Source organism: Salvelinus alpinus, chromosome 13 (genome assembly GCF_045679555.1).
Source record: "Salvelinus alpinus chromosome 13, SLU_Salpinus.1, whole genome shotgun sequence".
Taxonomy (NCBI): domain Eukaryota; kingdom Metazoa; phylum Chordata; class Actinopteri; order Salmoniformes; family Salmonidae; genus Salvelinus; species Salvelinus alpinus.
The window spans coordinates 53279251-53294640 of NC_092098.1; the positions used below are offsets into that span (position 1 = coordinate 53279251).

At 43.9% G+C, this 15390-nt stretch overlaps 1 protein-coding gene across 1 annotated transcript; it reads right to left on the minus strand.

The window, feature by feature from the left end:
• Positions 1-4229: 4229 nt before the first annotated feature.
• LOC139536695 (olfactory receptor 1F1-like) lies at positions 4230-9807 on the minus strand. Its single transcript, XM_071337304.1, has 6 exons — positions 9664-9807; positions 8424-8476; positions 8014-8235; positions 7441-7557; positions 5070-5267; positions 4230-4565 (listed from the first exon to the last, which is right to left on the minus strand). Exons 1-6 carry the CDS (start codon positions 9805-9807, stop codon positions 4310-4312), a joined length of 990 nt encoding a protein of 329 aa, XP_071193405.1. The 3' UTR covers positions 4230-4309.
• Between the last annotated feature and the right edge of the window lie 5583 nt (positions 9808-15390).

The window sequence follows — 15390 nt, forward strand, 5'->3', positions numbered from 1 at the left end:
TCCAGGTCTCTGTTATCCTACTAATCTCACTGTAACCCCCCTCCAGGTCTCTGTTCTCCTACTAATCTCACTGTAACCCCCCTCCAGGTCTCTGTTGTCCTACTAATCTCACTGTAACCCCCCTCCAGGTCTCTGTTCTCCTACTAATCTCACTGTAACCCCCTCCAGGTCTCTGATCACTACTTTGTTTCCTTTTCTGTCCCCTTTCCTCCCTTCCTTCTCCGTGGCTGAGTGACTCATTGTGAGCTTATAGAACAGGACTGGCGGAAGCTGAGTGAACATTTCTGGAGGACCTATCTTCCTTTCACTCCCTTCTTTACCTTCTGGAGGACCTATCATCCTTCTTTACTTCCTCCTCTCTACTTTCTCTTCCTCTGTATCTGCTGCTAAAGCCACTTTCTATCACTCTAAATTTCAAGCTCCTTTCTCTAACCCTAGGACACTATTTTCCACCTCCTCTCTCCTTAATCCTCCACCCCCTCCCTCCTCCCTCTCTGCTTTTTCAACCTCTTTGAAAAGAAGGTTGATGGGAATCCGCTCCTCGTTCGCTCAGCCTATTGAGTCAACTGGTCCCACTCACACAGAACTATTCTACGCCTTGACCTCTTTCTCCCCTCCCTCTCCAGATGAAATCCTGAGATGAGTGTGGTCTGACCGGCCGACAAAAAACCAAGCCATGAGGTTGAAGGAAGTGTCCATTGAACTCCGAGACAGGATTGTGTCGAGGCCCAGATCTGGGGAAGGCTAACAAAACATTTCTGCACCATTGAAGGTCCCCAACAACACAGTTGTCTCCATCATTTTTAAATGCAAGAAGTTCGGAACCACCAAGACTCTTCCTAGAGCTGGCCGACAGTGTAACGGCTGTCGTCCTCTTCTTCCTCTGAAGAGGTGTAGCAAGGATCTGACCAATACGCAGCGTGGTAGGTGTCCATGTTTTAATAGGGAAAACTGAACATGAACACAAATACAAAAACAATAAACGTGACCAAACCGAAACAGTCCCGTGTGGCACAAACACTGACACAGGAAACAATCACCCACAAAATACCCAAAGAACATGGCTGCCTAAATATGGTTCCCAATCAGAGACAACGATAAACACCTGCCTCTAATTGAGAACCAATCTAGGCAACCATAGACTTACATAAACACCTAGAATGAACACAACCCCATAAATCTACAAAAAAAACCTAGACAGTACAAACACCCTAGACGAAACAAAAACACACAAACCACCCTCGTCACACCCTGACCTAACCAAAATATTTAAAGAAAACAAAGAATACTCAGGTCAGGGCGTGACAGACAGGCCAAACTGCGCAATCAGGGGAGAAGGGCCCTGGTCAGGGAGGTGACCAAAAACCCAATGGTACCTCTGACAGAGCTCCAGAGTTCCTCTGTGGAGATGGGAGAACCTTCCACTAGGACAACCATCTCTGCAGCACTCCACCCATCAGGCGTTTTGGTGGAGTGGCCAGACCGAAGCCACACCTCAATAAAAGGCACATGACATCCTGCTTGGAGTTTGCCAAAAGGCACCTAAAGGACTCAACAATATTCTCTGGTCTGATGAAACCAAGATTGAACTCTTTGGCCTGAATGCCAAGTGTCACGCCTGTAGGAAACCTGGCACCATCCCTACAGTGAAGCATGGTGGTGGCAGCATCATGCTGTGGGAATGTTTGTCAGCAGCAGGGACTAGGAGACTAGTCAGGATCAAGGGAAAGATGAACGGAGCAAAGTACAGAGAGATCCTTGATGAAAACCTGCTCCAGAGATCTCAGGTCCTCAGACTGGGGCGAAGGTTCACCTTCCAACAGGACAACGACCCTAAGCACACAGCCAAGACAATGCAGCAGTGGCTTTGGGACAAGTCTCTGAATGTCCTTGAGTGGCCCAGCCAGAGCCCGGTCTTGAACCCGATCGAACATCTCTGGAGAGACCTGAAAATTGCTGTGCATCGACACTTCTTATTCAACCTGACAAAGCTTGAGAGGATCTGCAGAAAATAATTGGAGAAACTCCTCAAATACAGGTGTGCCAAGCTTGTAGCTTCATACTCAAGAATATTTGAGTCTGTAGTCACTGCCAAAGGTGCTTCAACATAGTACTAAGTATAAGGGTCTGAATAAGTATGTAAATGTGATATCTCAGTTTGCAAAAAAATCTAAAAAGTTGTTTTTGCTTTGTCATTATGGGATATTGTGATGTCATTATGGGATATTGTGATGTCATTATGGGATATTGTGATGTCATTATGGAATATTGTGATGTCATTATAGGATATTGTGATGTCATTATGGGATATTGTGATGTCATTATGGAATATTGTGATGTCATTATAGGATATTGTGATGTCATTATGGGATATTGTGATGTCATTATAGGATATTGTGATGTCATTATGGGATATTGTGATGTCATTATGGGATATTGTGATGTCATTATAGGATATTGTGATGTCATTATGGGATATTGTGTGTAGCTTGATGAGGAGGAAAAAACGATTTATTCCATTTTAGAATAAGGCTGTAACTTAACCAATTGTGGAAAACATCAAGGAGTCTGAAGAGATGATGATGAAGATATGTTTTCAGCACGACATCGTTTGGGTTTTGTCCCACTTTGATCTATTGTGCTTAAATCAATTCAGTAGTTCTAAACCTGCGCCTGCTTCCTGCTCTCTACACTCGTGACAAAAATTATAAAAACTTGTTTTTTTGCTTTGTCAAAAAAAAGTCAAGGAGACTGAAGAGAGGAGTGCACTGTAATGTAAATATTTTACTTATTTGTCTCATACCACTTCACTTCATTGAGTGAAGCAACAATACAATCGTTCACTATGCCAGATACACTGTAGTTACACATAGCTTCCAATCAGAAAACAAAACGTATAGAGGAAGGAACCGAGACTGCAAAGAATATAGACATAAATATATTACACACTTCACGTACTTCTAAATATAAGTATATCTAAATATGCATTAAATACATTAAATCATGATATCACACTGATATTTGTTATTTTTTGAAAGGCGATAAAGTCTCGTAGACATAACATACAGTGCCTTCATAAAGTATTCACACCTCTTGAATTATTCCACATTTTGTTGTGTTACAGCCTGATTTTAAAATTGATTAATTTCAGATTATTTTTTTTGTCACTGGCCTACACACAATACCCCATAATGTCAAATTGGAATGATTATTTTTAGAAATGTTTACAAATGAATTCAAAATTAAAAGCTGAAATTTCTTGAGTCATGGACCACTTTGATATGGCAAATCCAAATAAGTTCAGGAGTAGAAATGTGCTTAATAAGTTGCATGGACTCCCTCTGTGTTTAATAATAATGTTTAACATGATTTGTGAATGCCTACCTAACCTTTGTACCCCACACATACAATTATCTGAAAGGTCACTTAGTGGAGCAGTGAATTTCAAGCACAGATTCAATCACGAAGACCAGGGAGGTTTTCCAATGCCTAGCATAGAAGGGCACCTAATTGTTGATGGGTAAAAATCAACAACAACAAAAAGGCAGACATTGAGTATCCCTTTGAGCACGGTGAAGTTATTAATTATGGACGGTGTATCAATAAACCCAGTCATTACAAAGATACAGATGTCCTTCCTAACTCAGTTGCCGTAGAGGAAGGAAACCGCTCAGGGATTTCACCATGAGGCCAATGGTGACCTTAAAACAGTTACAGAGTTTAATGGCAGTGACATGTGAACTGAGGATGGCTCAAGAACAGTGTAGTTACTCCACAATACGAACCTAAATGACAGAGTGAAAAGAAGGAAGCCTGTACATAATTCAAATATACCCAAACATGCATCCTGTTTTCAATAAGGATGAAATGAACTTTATGTCCTGAATACAAAGTGTTATGGTTGGGGTAAATCCAACACATCACTAAGTACCGCATATTTCCAAGCATGGTGGTGGCTGCAACATGTTATGGGTATACTTGTCATCGCCAAGGACTAGAGAGTTTTTTAGGATATAAAGAAACTAAGCACAGGCTAAATCCTAAAGGAAATCCTGCTTCAGTCTGCTTTCCAAAAGACACTGGGAGACAAATTCACCTTTCAGCAAGACAATACCCGAAAGCATAAGATCAAATATACACTGGCGTTGCTTAGCAAGATGATAGTGAATGTTCCTGAGTGGCTTAGTTACAGTTTTGACTTAAATCGGCCTGAAAATCTATGGCAAGACTTGAAAATGACTGTTTAGGTATGAATCCTTTCTGAAGGCACTGTAAATATATTATTTTTAAGAGAAATAATTCAAGGACTTCATGTTGGTTTGACCTGCGTCACAGCTCTCTGGGCCCCTCTTCTGAGCAGCTTCTTGACCGATACCTTAAACTCCTCCGTCTTCAGAACGTATATGATGGGGTTGAGCATTGGTGGCAGTACTGAGGTCAGGGAGAGGTTGATGATCCGGGCGTTGGTTGGTATGATGGGGTGGAGGACGTATGTGAAAATAACGGGCAGGTAGAATATGGCCACCAGTATTAGGTGTGAGGTACATGTCTTTATGGCTCTGAGTCTGGGAGAGAGAGAGAGAGAGAGAGGGGGGGTTAGAGGTGGAGAGTGAGAGGAGAGAGAGAGAGAGAGAGAAAGAGAGAGAGAGAGAGAGAGAGGATGTTAGAGGTGGAGAGTGAGAGGAGAGAGAGAGAAAGAGAGAGACAGAGAGAGAGAGACAGAGAGAGAGAGACAGAGAGAGAGACAGAGAGAGAGAGAAAGAGAGACAGAGAGAGAGAGAAAGAGAGAGAAAGAGAGACAGAGAGAGTGAGACAGAGAGAGACAGAGAGAGAGAGACAGAGACAGAGAGAGAGAGAAGGAAAGAATGTGTGCCAATACAGTATGTGATTATCTATACAGTTTTAATTGCATTCTCAATATCTCCCAGCATGTATCACTCTTGTAACAATTCCATCACTATAAAAAGGTTTTTCTGAGGCCTCACGCCAATCAGCATATGAGCCGTTCTGGCTTGGACAAGTCTACTTACTGACTTGACGTACTTATTCCAGTCAGTATTACTTCTCACCTGTCCTGGGGCAGTGTGATGGTGAACAGGGCGTGTGTTATACAGATGTAGGAGGATACGATGAAGATCATTGGGAGATAGAGAACTATACAGGTGTTGATTTGGCTCATCGCTACGTTAGGGACCACATCAGAACAGGGGGCCGCCAGACGGAACAGGGGACCGTGGTCACAGAAGTAGCTGTTGATCACCAGAGACCTACAATACAATACATTATACAACATTATATTACCTAGATATTAGAGCGAACAACAGAAATGTGTCTTTAGCGAAGTTTTTTCTCGACCGGCTGTAGGTTCACCTCCCTACCCACCGGGATTTCTCTCACATTCAAGATGAACTGAGGTAAAGACAACATTAAACCATCAACTTTTACAGACAACCTGACAGATGACAACAACCACATAATATATATATTTTTTTATCTCCTTTATTTTATTAGTTTACTGTAAAGTGTTTTGATTTATCTCTACAAGGTGTTGATGCTGAACAAAGAAGAGCTCTCCTGTAGGTGTCCCAAAACATTCATGGGCCATTTTCTCAAAAGTCAGGTTACAAGTTTATCAACTTTCAAAGCAGAATTTACTTTCCCATTGTTCCACAACTGCTATGTATGATACACCATTTTCTAGCTTTTAGCCGTTTCAACATGTTGCTACATAAGACTGAATCGAGGTGCTGGGTCACATTTAATGAGCTACATTTTCTAAAAGAACCTTTTGATTTCACAGGTTAAAAAAGGAATGGAAAGGAACAATACCAGAACTTTGTTGGAGTTCGAACTGGTTTAGAAATGTGTTTTGTTGGAACAAAAATAGTTGTTCTGGTAAATAAAAAGGGAAAATAATTTAGGTTTTAATCCCTGATTGCGTAGATGGGTGAGAAACTAAATTAATACATTTTGAATTCAGGCTGTAACACATCAAAATGTGGAATAAGTTACTGAATGTACAAAACATTAGCAACACCTTCCTAATATTGAGTTAAACCCCATTTTGCCTTCAAGACAGGCTCAATTCATCGGGGTATGGACTCTACAATGTGTCGAAAGCGTTCCACAGGGATGCTGGCACATGTTGACTCCAATGCTTTCCACAGTTGTGTCAAGTTGACTGGATATCCTTTGGGTGGTGGACCATTATTGATAGAAATGGGAAACTGTTGAGCATGACAAACCTCTACAGCATTGCAGATCTTGACACCAACAGATCTTGGCGCCTGGCACCTACTACCATACCCCGTTCAAAGGCACTTAAATCTTTTGTCTTGCCCATTCACCCACTGAATGGCAGACATACACACTCCATTTCTTGCATGTCTCAAAGCTTAAAAAACATTCTTTAAATTAACATGTCTCCTCCCATTCATCTACACTGATTTAAGTGGATTTAACAAGTGACTTGTCACGCCCGCTCCGCCTACCCCTGGAGCTCGAGGTCGCCAGGATCCCCAACCCCCATCAGTACTGGGGGTACTTGGACTCACGTAGACTCAATTACTTGTGTCATTACCTTACCTATATCTGTCTGTTCCCAATCTATGTTCCCTGCTTCGGGATTAATTGTCTCATGTCTGTGTTACCCGTGTTCTGACGCTGTTCATGTCTTGTTTCCTTGTCTGTTCCCGAATAAATGTCTGATTCCCCGTACCTGCTTCTCCTGTCCGGTGTCGGTCTTTACAGAATCCCGAAGCCATCACACGAAGCATCGGGGAGTACTGGCGTTCCGGTTGGTGGTGATGTCGGTCCTGGGATGCCGCCGATGGAACCGGGGGTGCCTAGCCAGCTCGTCGGGCTTCCACGCCCTAGCTTGCTCGAGAAGTTTCCTTGACCCGGTTGGCTCGGAAGGAGCCCATCCCACGTCGGGCCTCAGCCGGATCGTCAGGTCTTGTTCGCCCAGCCGGCTCGTCAGACTGTTACGTCTCCGCCGGATCGTCAGGCTCCTATGCCTCAGCCGGCTCGCCAGGCTCCCACGCCCCTGCCGGTCCGTGGGGAGTTGATCCCCAGCCGGCTTGCCCAGGTAGGATGCTGGGTGGCATACCACCTGGGCGAATTTCGCCCTTACATGACTTCAATCATAGGTTCAACCTGGATTCACCTGGTCAGTCTATGTCATGGAAAGAGCAGGTGTTGACCCGAATGTCTTTATCAAGTCTAACAATAAAACCGCGGGAGCATTCATAAGTGTAAGATAACTATATTTTTTTCACGAGTAGATTTTTTTGTACCTAGCAGCAGCAAGTCATTAGACTGGAGGTTCGTGCACTTCGTCTGAAACCAATAGTTTGATGTGATTTAACAGATAAAGCCGTAATTCACAGAAGCTATGCTTTTGCAGTGGAGTCGTTGCTCTACAACACGATACATACTAACCTACAGAAAGAGAGCCGGGTGATGAGACACACAGAGATCAACACCATCAACACAGCAAACGTCCAGGCGGCGCCCGTCAGCTGGAGCATGGACCTGTGAGTGACCATCATGTGGTACCTGGAAAGAACATGACAATGGAACTTTGAGAGTTGATGACACCTCTTGTCATTTAATAGGATCTCTGTGGGAAAGAAGACTTTCAACTTTATCGTGTTATAATCGTCAATGGTTGATTATTATTGTTTTATAATTATTCAGTCGAGATTCCCACATTTGGGGAACTTGCAGGGATCAGCACGACCAGAGTGCATTGGCCGAGCCTCATCCTCAGTCAACCGCCTTTCTGCTCAAGGTGTCTGCCAGGAAACTATATCCTTATATATGATTTTAAATACAGTGAATCCATGTTAAATCGTAATTTTTTATATAATACATTTAATAAATACATTTGAATAAATTGTCAAATCAAATTATTCAATTCAAAATATTTTATTTATCCCAGATGAGTCAAATAATGTAGTCTTTCTGAATGTTATTTTAATTGAGTTAATAATTTGATGTATGATCTGAGACCTGAGCGGGCAGCAGATGGCCACCAGTCTGTCATAGGAGAGGATGGTGAGGTTGAAGGACTGCATGGTGATGAAGAGGAAGACGAAGAAGAGGCTAGTGAGACACTGGTCGTAGGAGATAAGCTGTCTGCTGAACAGGAACATGTCCAGCAGCTTGGGAACCAGGGCCGTGCTTTCACACACGTCTGTGAAGGCCAGGTTGAACACAGCAATGTACTTGGGGCTGTAAGGGCAGAACATAAATATCTTTTAATATTAATATCAATGTCATGTAACGGAGATCGGGGAGCAGGGCAGGCTCCCACACATGTCTGTGAAGGCCAGGGGAACTGGGACTTCAAAAAGATAGAATGTCAATTAATGTCTGTTTTACACTGTATTGTGTTAAGAGATTAAAAGAGGTCTGATTACCTGTGGAGACTGCGGTCCACGTAGATGCCAGTCATGACGAAGGTGTTGCCCACCTAGACCCAATACACACACACACACACACACACACACACACACACACACACACACACACACACACACACACACACACACACACACACACACACACACACACACACACACACACACACACACACACACACACACACACACACACACACACACACACACACACACACACACAGAGCAGAAATGACCCAACATGGATTTACAGGTACATGCATCAGGCCATTCACTCTGGGTGGTGCTCTATGTCCCCACATAGTTCAGCTGGAATAACATTCAAGTATTAGGTTTTGTGTTCTATAGGAAAGTGAACAACTTTAGAGTTTATCACCTGGACCAACTAGCTGACGCTAACTGCATGTAACACCCTGGACCAGATCTAGTTGGTAACACCCTGGACCAGATCTAGTTGGTAACACCCGGAGCCAGAGCTAGTTGGTAACACCCCGGTCCAGAGCTAGTCAGTAACACCCTAGACCAGAGCTAGCTGGTAACACCCTGGACCAGATCTAGTTGGTAACACCCGGAGCCAGAGCTAGCTGGTAACACCCTGGACCAGAGCTAGCTGGTAACACCCTGGACCAGATCTAGTTGGTAACACCCGGAGCCAGAGCTAGCTGTAACACCCTGGACCAGAGCTGGTCAGTAACCCCCTGGACCAGGGCTAGTTAGTAACACCATGGACTAGAGCTAGCTGGTAACACCCTGGACCAGAGCTAGCTGGTAACACCCGGAGCCAGAGCTAGCTGTAACACCCTGGACCAGAGCTGGTCAGTAACCCCCTGGACCAGGGCTAGTTAGTAACACCATGGACTAGAGCTAGCTGGTAACACCCGGAGCCAGAGCTAGTTAGTAACACCATGGACTAGAGCTAGTCAGTAACACCCTGGACCAGGGCTAGTTAGTAACACCATGGACTAGAGCTAGTCAGTAACACCCTGGACCAGAACTAGTCAGTAACACCCTGGACCAGAGCTAGTTAGTAACACCCTGGACTAGAGCTGGTTAGTAACACACCGGACTAGAGCTGGTTAGTAACACACCGGACTAGAGCTGGTTAGTAACACCCCGGACCAGAGCTAGTTAGTAACACCCTGGACTAGAGCTGGTTAGTAACACACCGGACTAGAGCTGGTTAGTAACACCACGGACCAGAGCTGGTTAGTAACACCCCGGACCAGAGCTACGGCCTTACCAGAGAGATGATGTATACAAAACAGAGGAAGCAGTAGTAGTACTTCATGTAGGGGATGGCTATGAAACCACTGATGAAGAAGTAAGGGGGTCGGATGATGGTGTTGATGTCTGTCTGGTTAGGGTCAGAGGTCAGGGAACTCATCCTGACTGGAGAACGTCTCCCTCTGGCTGGTGATAATCTGTGGAAATACATAACCATGATTACAAATAAAGATATTCAAAACTGTACATTAATTCACCTGTTGACACAAACATCATTGAAGCATCGTTAGAGGAAAGAGAATTAAACAAGTTCATCAAAAAGGTAAATTACAAATCATTTACAAAAATGTATAAATTAATATTCTATTCAATGTTAGCGCATTCGATCCCAGCTGCTAAAAAAGGGTTAAACCAGTCACTTCAGACATCAAACTAAATAGCAGAATGTCAACATCTCCACCAACTACTAAAGCCACTGTTTATCATGTAAATGTGAGGTTGAACCCACCTCCTCAGGTGATGTGGTGAACCTGACAGCCCAGGTCTAGTGTGAGTACCTGGGCAGAGACAACAGGCTTATATACTGTATAATCTTCACCTGCTGGTCATTAGTACACAGAGTTACATCACTGGTTCCCAATCCTGGTCCTGGGGACCCAAAGAGATGCATATTGTAGTTACTACACTAACACACCTGATTCAGCTCATCAACTCATCATCAAGCCTTTGATTAGATGAATCAGGACAAAAACCTACATGTTGTTTACCCTTTGGGAAACACTGAAACACTGAATGACGCCTATAATAATGTATAATTGTAGAATGTAATAATAGGATCTATATGATGAAGTCATCATGGAGGGGTGGGTTAATTAACATACAGCTGTCCATGTCCAGATTTAGGATCTTCATTTGATCAAATCATCCATCTAATAATTCACATTTCCTTTTGATGGAGGATTATTTTCCTGTTATAGGAGACTGGATTAAATTAAAATCCTACATCTGTAGTAGCATTTCTCTCCCCCACAGGGATTGACACACCTGGGACAAACACCCACCTGGGTCAAACACCCACCTGGGACAAACACTCACCTGGGTCAAACACTCACCTGAATAAGACAGGTAAGTGACGTGCTTAGAATTATGTCATTTAATTTGTAAAGCGCATTTCTCACACCAAATGCAAAACAAATGTTTACAAAATTATACAAATTTGGGAAACACTGAAACAGCTAACCACACCTAGAATAATGTATTATGTTAGTTTTACAGTAGGTGTCATTATGTATTATGTTAGTTTTATGTTAGTTTTACAGTAGGTGTCACGCCCTGACCGTAGAGAGCTTTTTATGTCTCTATTTTGGTTTGGTCAGGGTATGATTTGGGTGGGCATTCTATGTTCATTTTCTATGTTTTGTATTTCTTTGTGTTTGGCCGGGTGTGGTTCTCAATCAGAGGCAGCTGTCTATCGTTGTTTCTGATTGAGAATCATACTTAGGCAGCTTTTTCCCACCTGTGTTTTGTGGGTAGTTATTTTCTGTTTAGTGTTTTGCACCTGACAGGACTGTTTCGGTTATTCTCTTTGTTATTTTGTTATTAGTGTTCAGCTTCAATAAAAAGCATGAACACTTACGACGCTGTGCTTTGGTCCGATTCCTCTTCATCTGACGACGACACCCGTTACAGAACTACCCACCACAAACAGACCAAGCAGCGTGGTATGGAGGAGCAGAGGGTTCAGGACTCCTGGACTTTGGAGGAGATATTGGACGGTAAGGGACCCTGGAGACAGGCTGGGGAATATCGCCGCCCGAAAGAAGAACTGGAGGCAGCGAAAGCTGAGAGGCGGCGATATGAGGCAAGGCAGCGCAGCAGGCACGAGAGGCAGCCCCCAAAAACTGCCTCACGGGGGGGGGGGGGGGGGGGCACACGGGGAGATTGGCTGAGTCAGGCGATAGACCTGAGCCAACTCCCCGTGCTTACCGGAAGTGTGGTACTGGTCAGGCACCGTGTTATGCGGTAAAGCGCACGGTGTCTCTAGTGCTCGCTCATAGCCCGGAGCGCTATATGCCAGCCCCCCGCAAGTGCCATGCGAGAGTGGGCAGCCAGGGCGGATTGTGCTAGCTCAGCGCGTTTGGTCTCCGGTGCGCCGTTTCGGCCCAGGGTATCCTGCGCCGGCTCTGCGTACTGTGTCTCTGGGGCGCTGGGACAGTTCAGTTTGACCTGTGCCTGCACTCTGGAGGGGCCGGGCTAAAGTGGGCATTCAGCCTGGAGGAGTGGTGCCAAGGCTGCGCACCAGGGCTCCTGTAGGTCTCCCCAGCCTGGTGGGCCCTGTGGCAGCCCCACGCACCAAGCTGTCTCTGCGTCTCGGAGCCTCCAGCGACGCCCTCCAGTCCGGAGCCTTCCGAGTCGCACTCCAGTCCGGAGCCTCCAGCGACGCCCTCCAGTCCGTAGCCTCCAGCGACGCCCTCCAGTCCGGAGCCTCCAGCGACGCCCTCCAGTCCGGAGCCTCCAGAGTCGCCCTCCAGTCCGGAGCCTCCAGTCCGGAGCCCCCAACGAGGTTGCCCAGTCCGTGGCCCGCAACGAGGGCGCCCAGTCCGGGGCCCGCTACGAGGGCGCCCAGTCCGGGGCCCGCTACAAACCAATACATGTATTTACACTCGATCATCATCAATGACTGTTCTAACCTACATCAGAATCAAAACTCTTCTATTTAGAATTTTCGTTACTATCTTTATTAAAGAAACAGTCTATAAATTGAAACATGAAACCATCTGAATTCTCTAAACGTCAAATATGGCCTCCTCAGGTGTGAAAGATCCGGAGTCCTTTGCAGGGTCTGGAGCCATATATTCATCATTCCACTGGTCAGAACTTAGGATTGGTCCGTATATCTCCATCTGTTGTCATCGAATACTTCAGAGTCCCAGAAATGAGTACCTTTCCCACAACAGAATCATACTTAGGCAGCCTTTTCCAACCTGTGTTTTGTGGGTAGTTATTTTCTGTTTAGTGTTTTGCACCTGACAGGACTGTTTCGGTTATTCTCTTTGTTATTTTGTTATTAGTGTTCAGTTTCAATAAAAAGTATGAACACTTACCATGCTGCACTTTGGGCCACACCTTCTTCAACAGACTACCGTTACAAAGGGCTACATGATGTTCGTTTTACAATAGCCTACATAATGTTCGTTTTTCAATAGCCTACATAATGTTCGTTTTACAATAGCCTACATTATGTTCGTTTTACAATAGGCTACATTATGTTCGTTTTACAATAGCCTACATTATGTTAGTTTTACAATAGCCTACATTATGTTAGTTTTACAATAGGCTACATTATGTTAGTTTTACAATAGCCTACATTATGTTCCTTTTACAATAGGCTACATTTTGTTAGTTTTACAATAGCCTACATTATGTTCCTTTTACAATAGGCTACATTTTGTTAGTTTTACAATAGGCTACATTATGTTAGTATTACAATAGGCTACATTGTTAGTTTTACAATAACCTATGTCATGTTAGTTTTACAATAGGCTGCGTTATGTTAGTTTTACAATAGGCTACTGTAAGGGGCAGAGCCAAGTCACAGAAAAACACAGCCATTTTTCCAGCCAAAGAGAGGAGTCACAAAAAGCAGAAATAGAGATAAAATTAATCACTAACCTTTGATGATCTTCATCAGACGACACTCATAGAACTTCATGTTACACAATACATGTATGTTTTGTTCGGTAAAATTCATATTTATTTCCAAAAATCTCAGTTTACATTGGCACGTTATGTTCAGTAGTTCCAAAACATCCGCTGATTTTGCAGAGAGCCACATCAATTTACAGAAATACTCTGTTATACAAGTGTTATACAAGGAATTTTAGATCCACTTCTCCTTAATGCAACCGCTGTGTCAGATTTCAAAAAAACTTTACGGAAAAAGCAAACCATGCAATAATCTGAGTACGGCGCTCAGAGACCAACACAACCCAAACAGATATCAGCCATGTTGTGGAGTCAACAGATGTCAGAATAGCATTATAAATATTAACTTACCTTTGATGATCTTCATCAGAATGCACTCCCAGGAATCCCAGTTCCACAATAAATGTTTGTTTTGTTCTATGAAGTCCATCATTTATGTCCAAATACCTCCTTGTTGTTCGCGCGTTTAGCCCAATAATCAAAATTCATGACGTGCAATCACTAGGTGCAGACGAAAAGTCCAAAAAGTTCCGTTACAGTCCGTAGAAACATGTCAAATGATGTATAGAATCAATCTTTAGGATGTTTTTAACATAAATCTTCAATATTGTTCCAACTGGAGAATTCCTTTGTCTTCAGAAATGCAATGGAATGCAAGCTAACTATCACGTGAACGCAAATGGTCAGCTCGTGGCTCTCTGGCAGACTCATTCCCCTCTCATTCGCCCCCACTTCACAGTAAAGCCTCAAACAAGGTTCTAAAGACTGTTGACATCTAGTGGAAGCCTTAGGGAGTGCAACATGACCCCATTTCCACTTTATCTTGGATAAGCAAAGAGTTGAAAAACTACAAACCTCAGATTTCCCACTTCCGGGTTGGATTTTTTGGCAGGTTTTTGCCTGCCAAATGAGTTCTGTTATACTCACAGACATCATTCAAACAGTTTTAGAAACTTCAGAGTGTTTTCTATCAAAATTTACTAATAATATGCATATCCTAGCATCTGGGCCTGAGTAGCAGGCAGTTTACTCTGGGCACGCTTTTCATCCGGACGTGAAAATACTTTCCCCTACTCTAGAGAAGTTAATAAATGCTGACAAAACTCCAAAACGACCAAAATGTACAAAATAACAAAGTGGGTACAAAACCCATCGCACACCAACACTAAATAGCACATCACATACAAACAAAACAATCTCTGACAAGGACATGAGGGGAAACAGAGTGTTAAATACACAACATGTAATGAATGGGATTGGAACCAGGTGTGTAGGAAGACAAGACAAAAAAACTATTGTAAAGTGGTTGTTCCACTGGATATCATAAGGTGAATGCACCAATTTGTAAGTCGCTCTGGATAAGAGCGTCTGCTAAATGACTTAAATGAAATGTAATGTAAATGTAATTGTAGAGAACGGGCCTAGATCGGATCATTGTAGAGAACGGGCCTAGATCGGATCATTGTAGAGAACGGGCCTAGATCGGATCATTGTAGAGAACGGGCCTAGATCGGATCATTGTAGAGAACGGGCCTAGATCGGATCATTGTAGAGATCGGGCCTGGATCGGATCATTGTAGAGAACGGGCCTAGATCGGATCATTGTAGAGAACGGGCCTAGATCGAATCATTGTAGAGAACGGGCCTAGATCGGATCATTGTAGAGAACGGGCCTAGATTGGATCACTGTGGAGAACGGGCCTAGATCGGATCATTGTAGAGATCGGGCCTAGATCGGATCACTGTAGAGAACGGGCCTAGATCGGATCATTGTAGAGAACGGGCCTAGATCGGATCATTGTAGAGAACGGGCCTTGATCGGATCATTGTAGAGAACGGGCCTAGATCGGATCACTGTAGAGAACGGGCCTAGATTTGACTCTTTGTGTTATTCAGTGGTATCATAGAGGATGACTACTAGACCTCTATCTGTCAACACATGAGTCCCCTACTGAGAACACAGTCGGGAAGGGAGGAAGGGAGGAAGGGAGGAAGGGAGGGAGGCAGGAAGGGGTGTTTGTTGACACTGTGTCTCTAG

What these genes read in the sequence shown, in the direction of transcription:
- LOC139536695 (XM_071337304.1), bottom strand. Translation starts at nt 9,807, where the DNA reads ATGAGTTCCCTGACCTCTGACCCTAACCAGACAGACATCAACACCATC. An exon ending in GTGGACCGCAGTCTCCACAG is followed by an intron (nt 8,236 to 8,423) that starts GTAATCAGACCT and finishes CTGCCCTTACAG; the next exon opens with CCCCAAGTACATTGCTGTGT. An exon ending in GCCATCTGCTGCCCGCTCAG is followed by an intron (nt 7,558 to 8,013) that starts GTCTCAGATCAT and finishes TGTTCTTTCCAG; the next exon opens with GTACCACATGATGGTCACTC.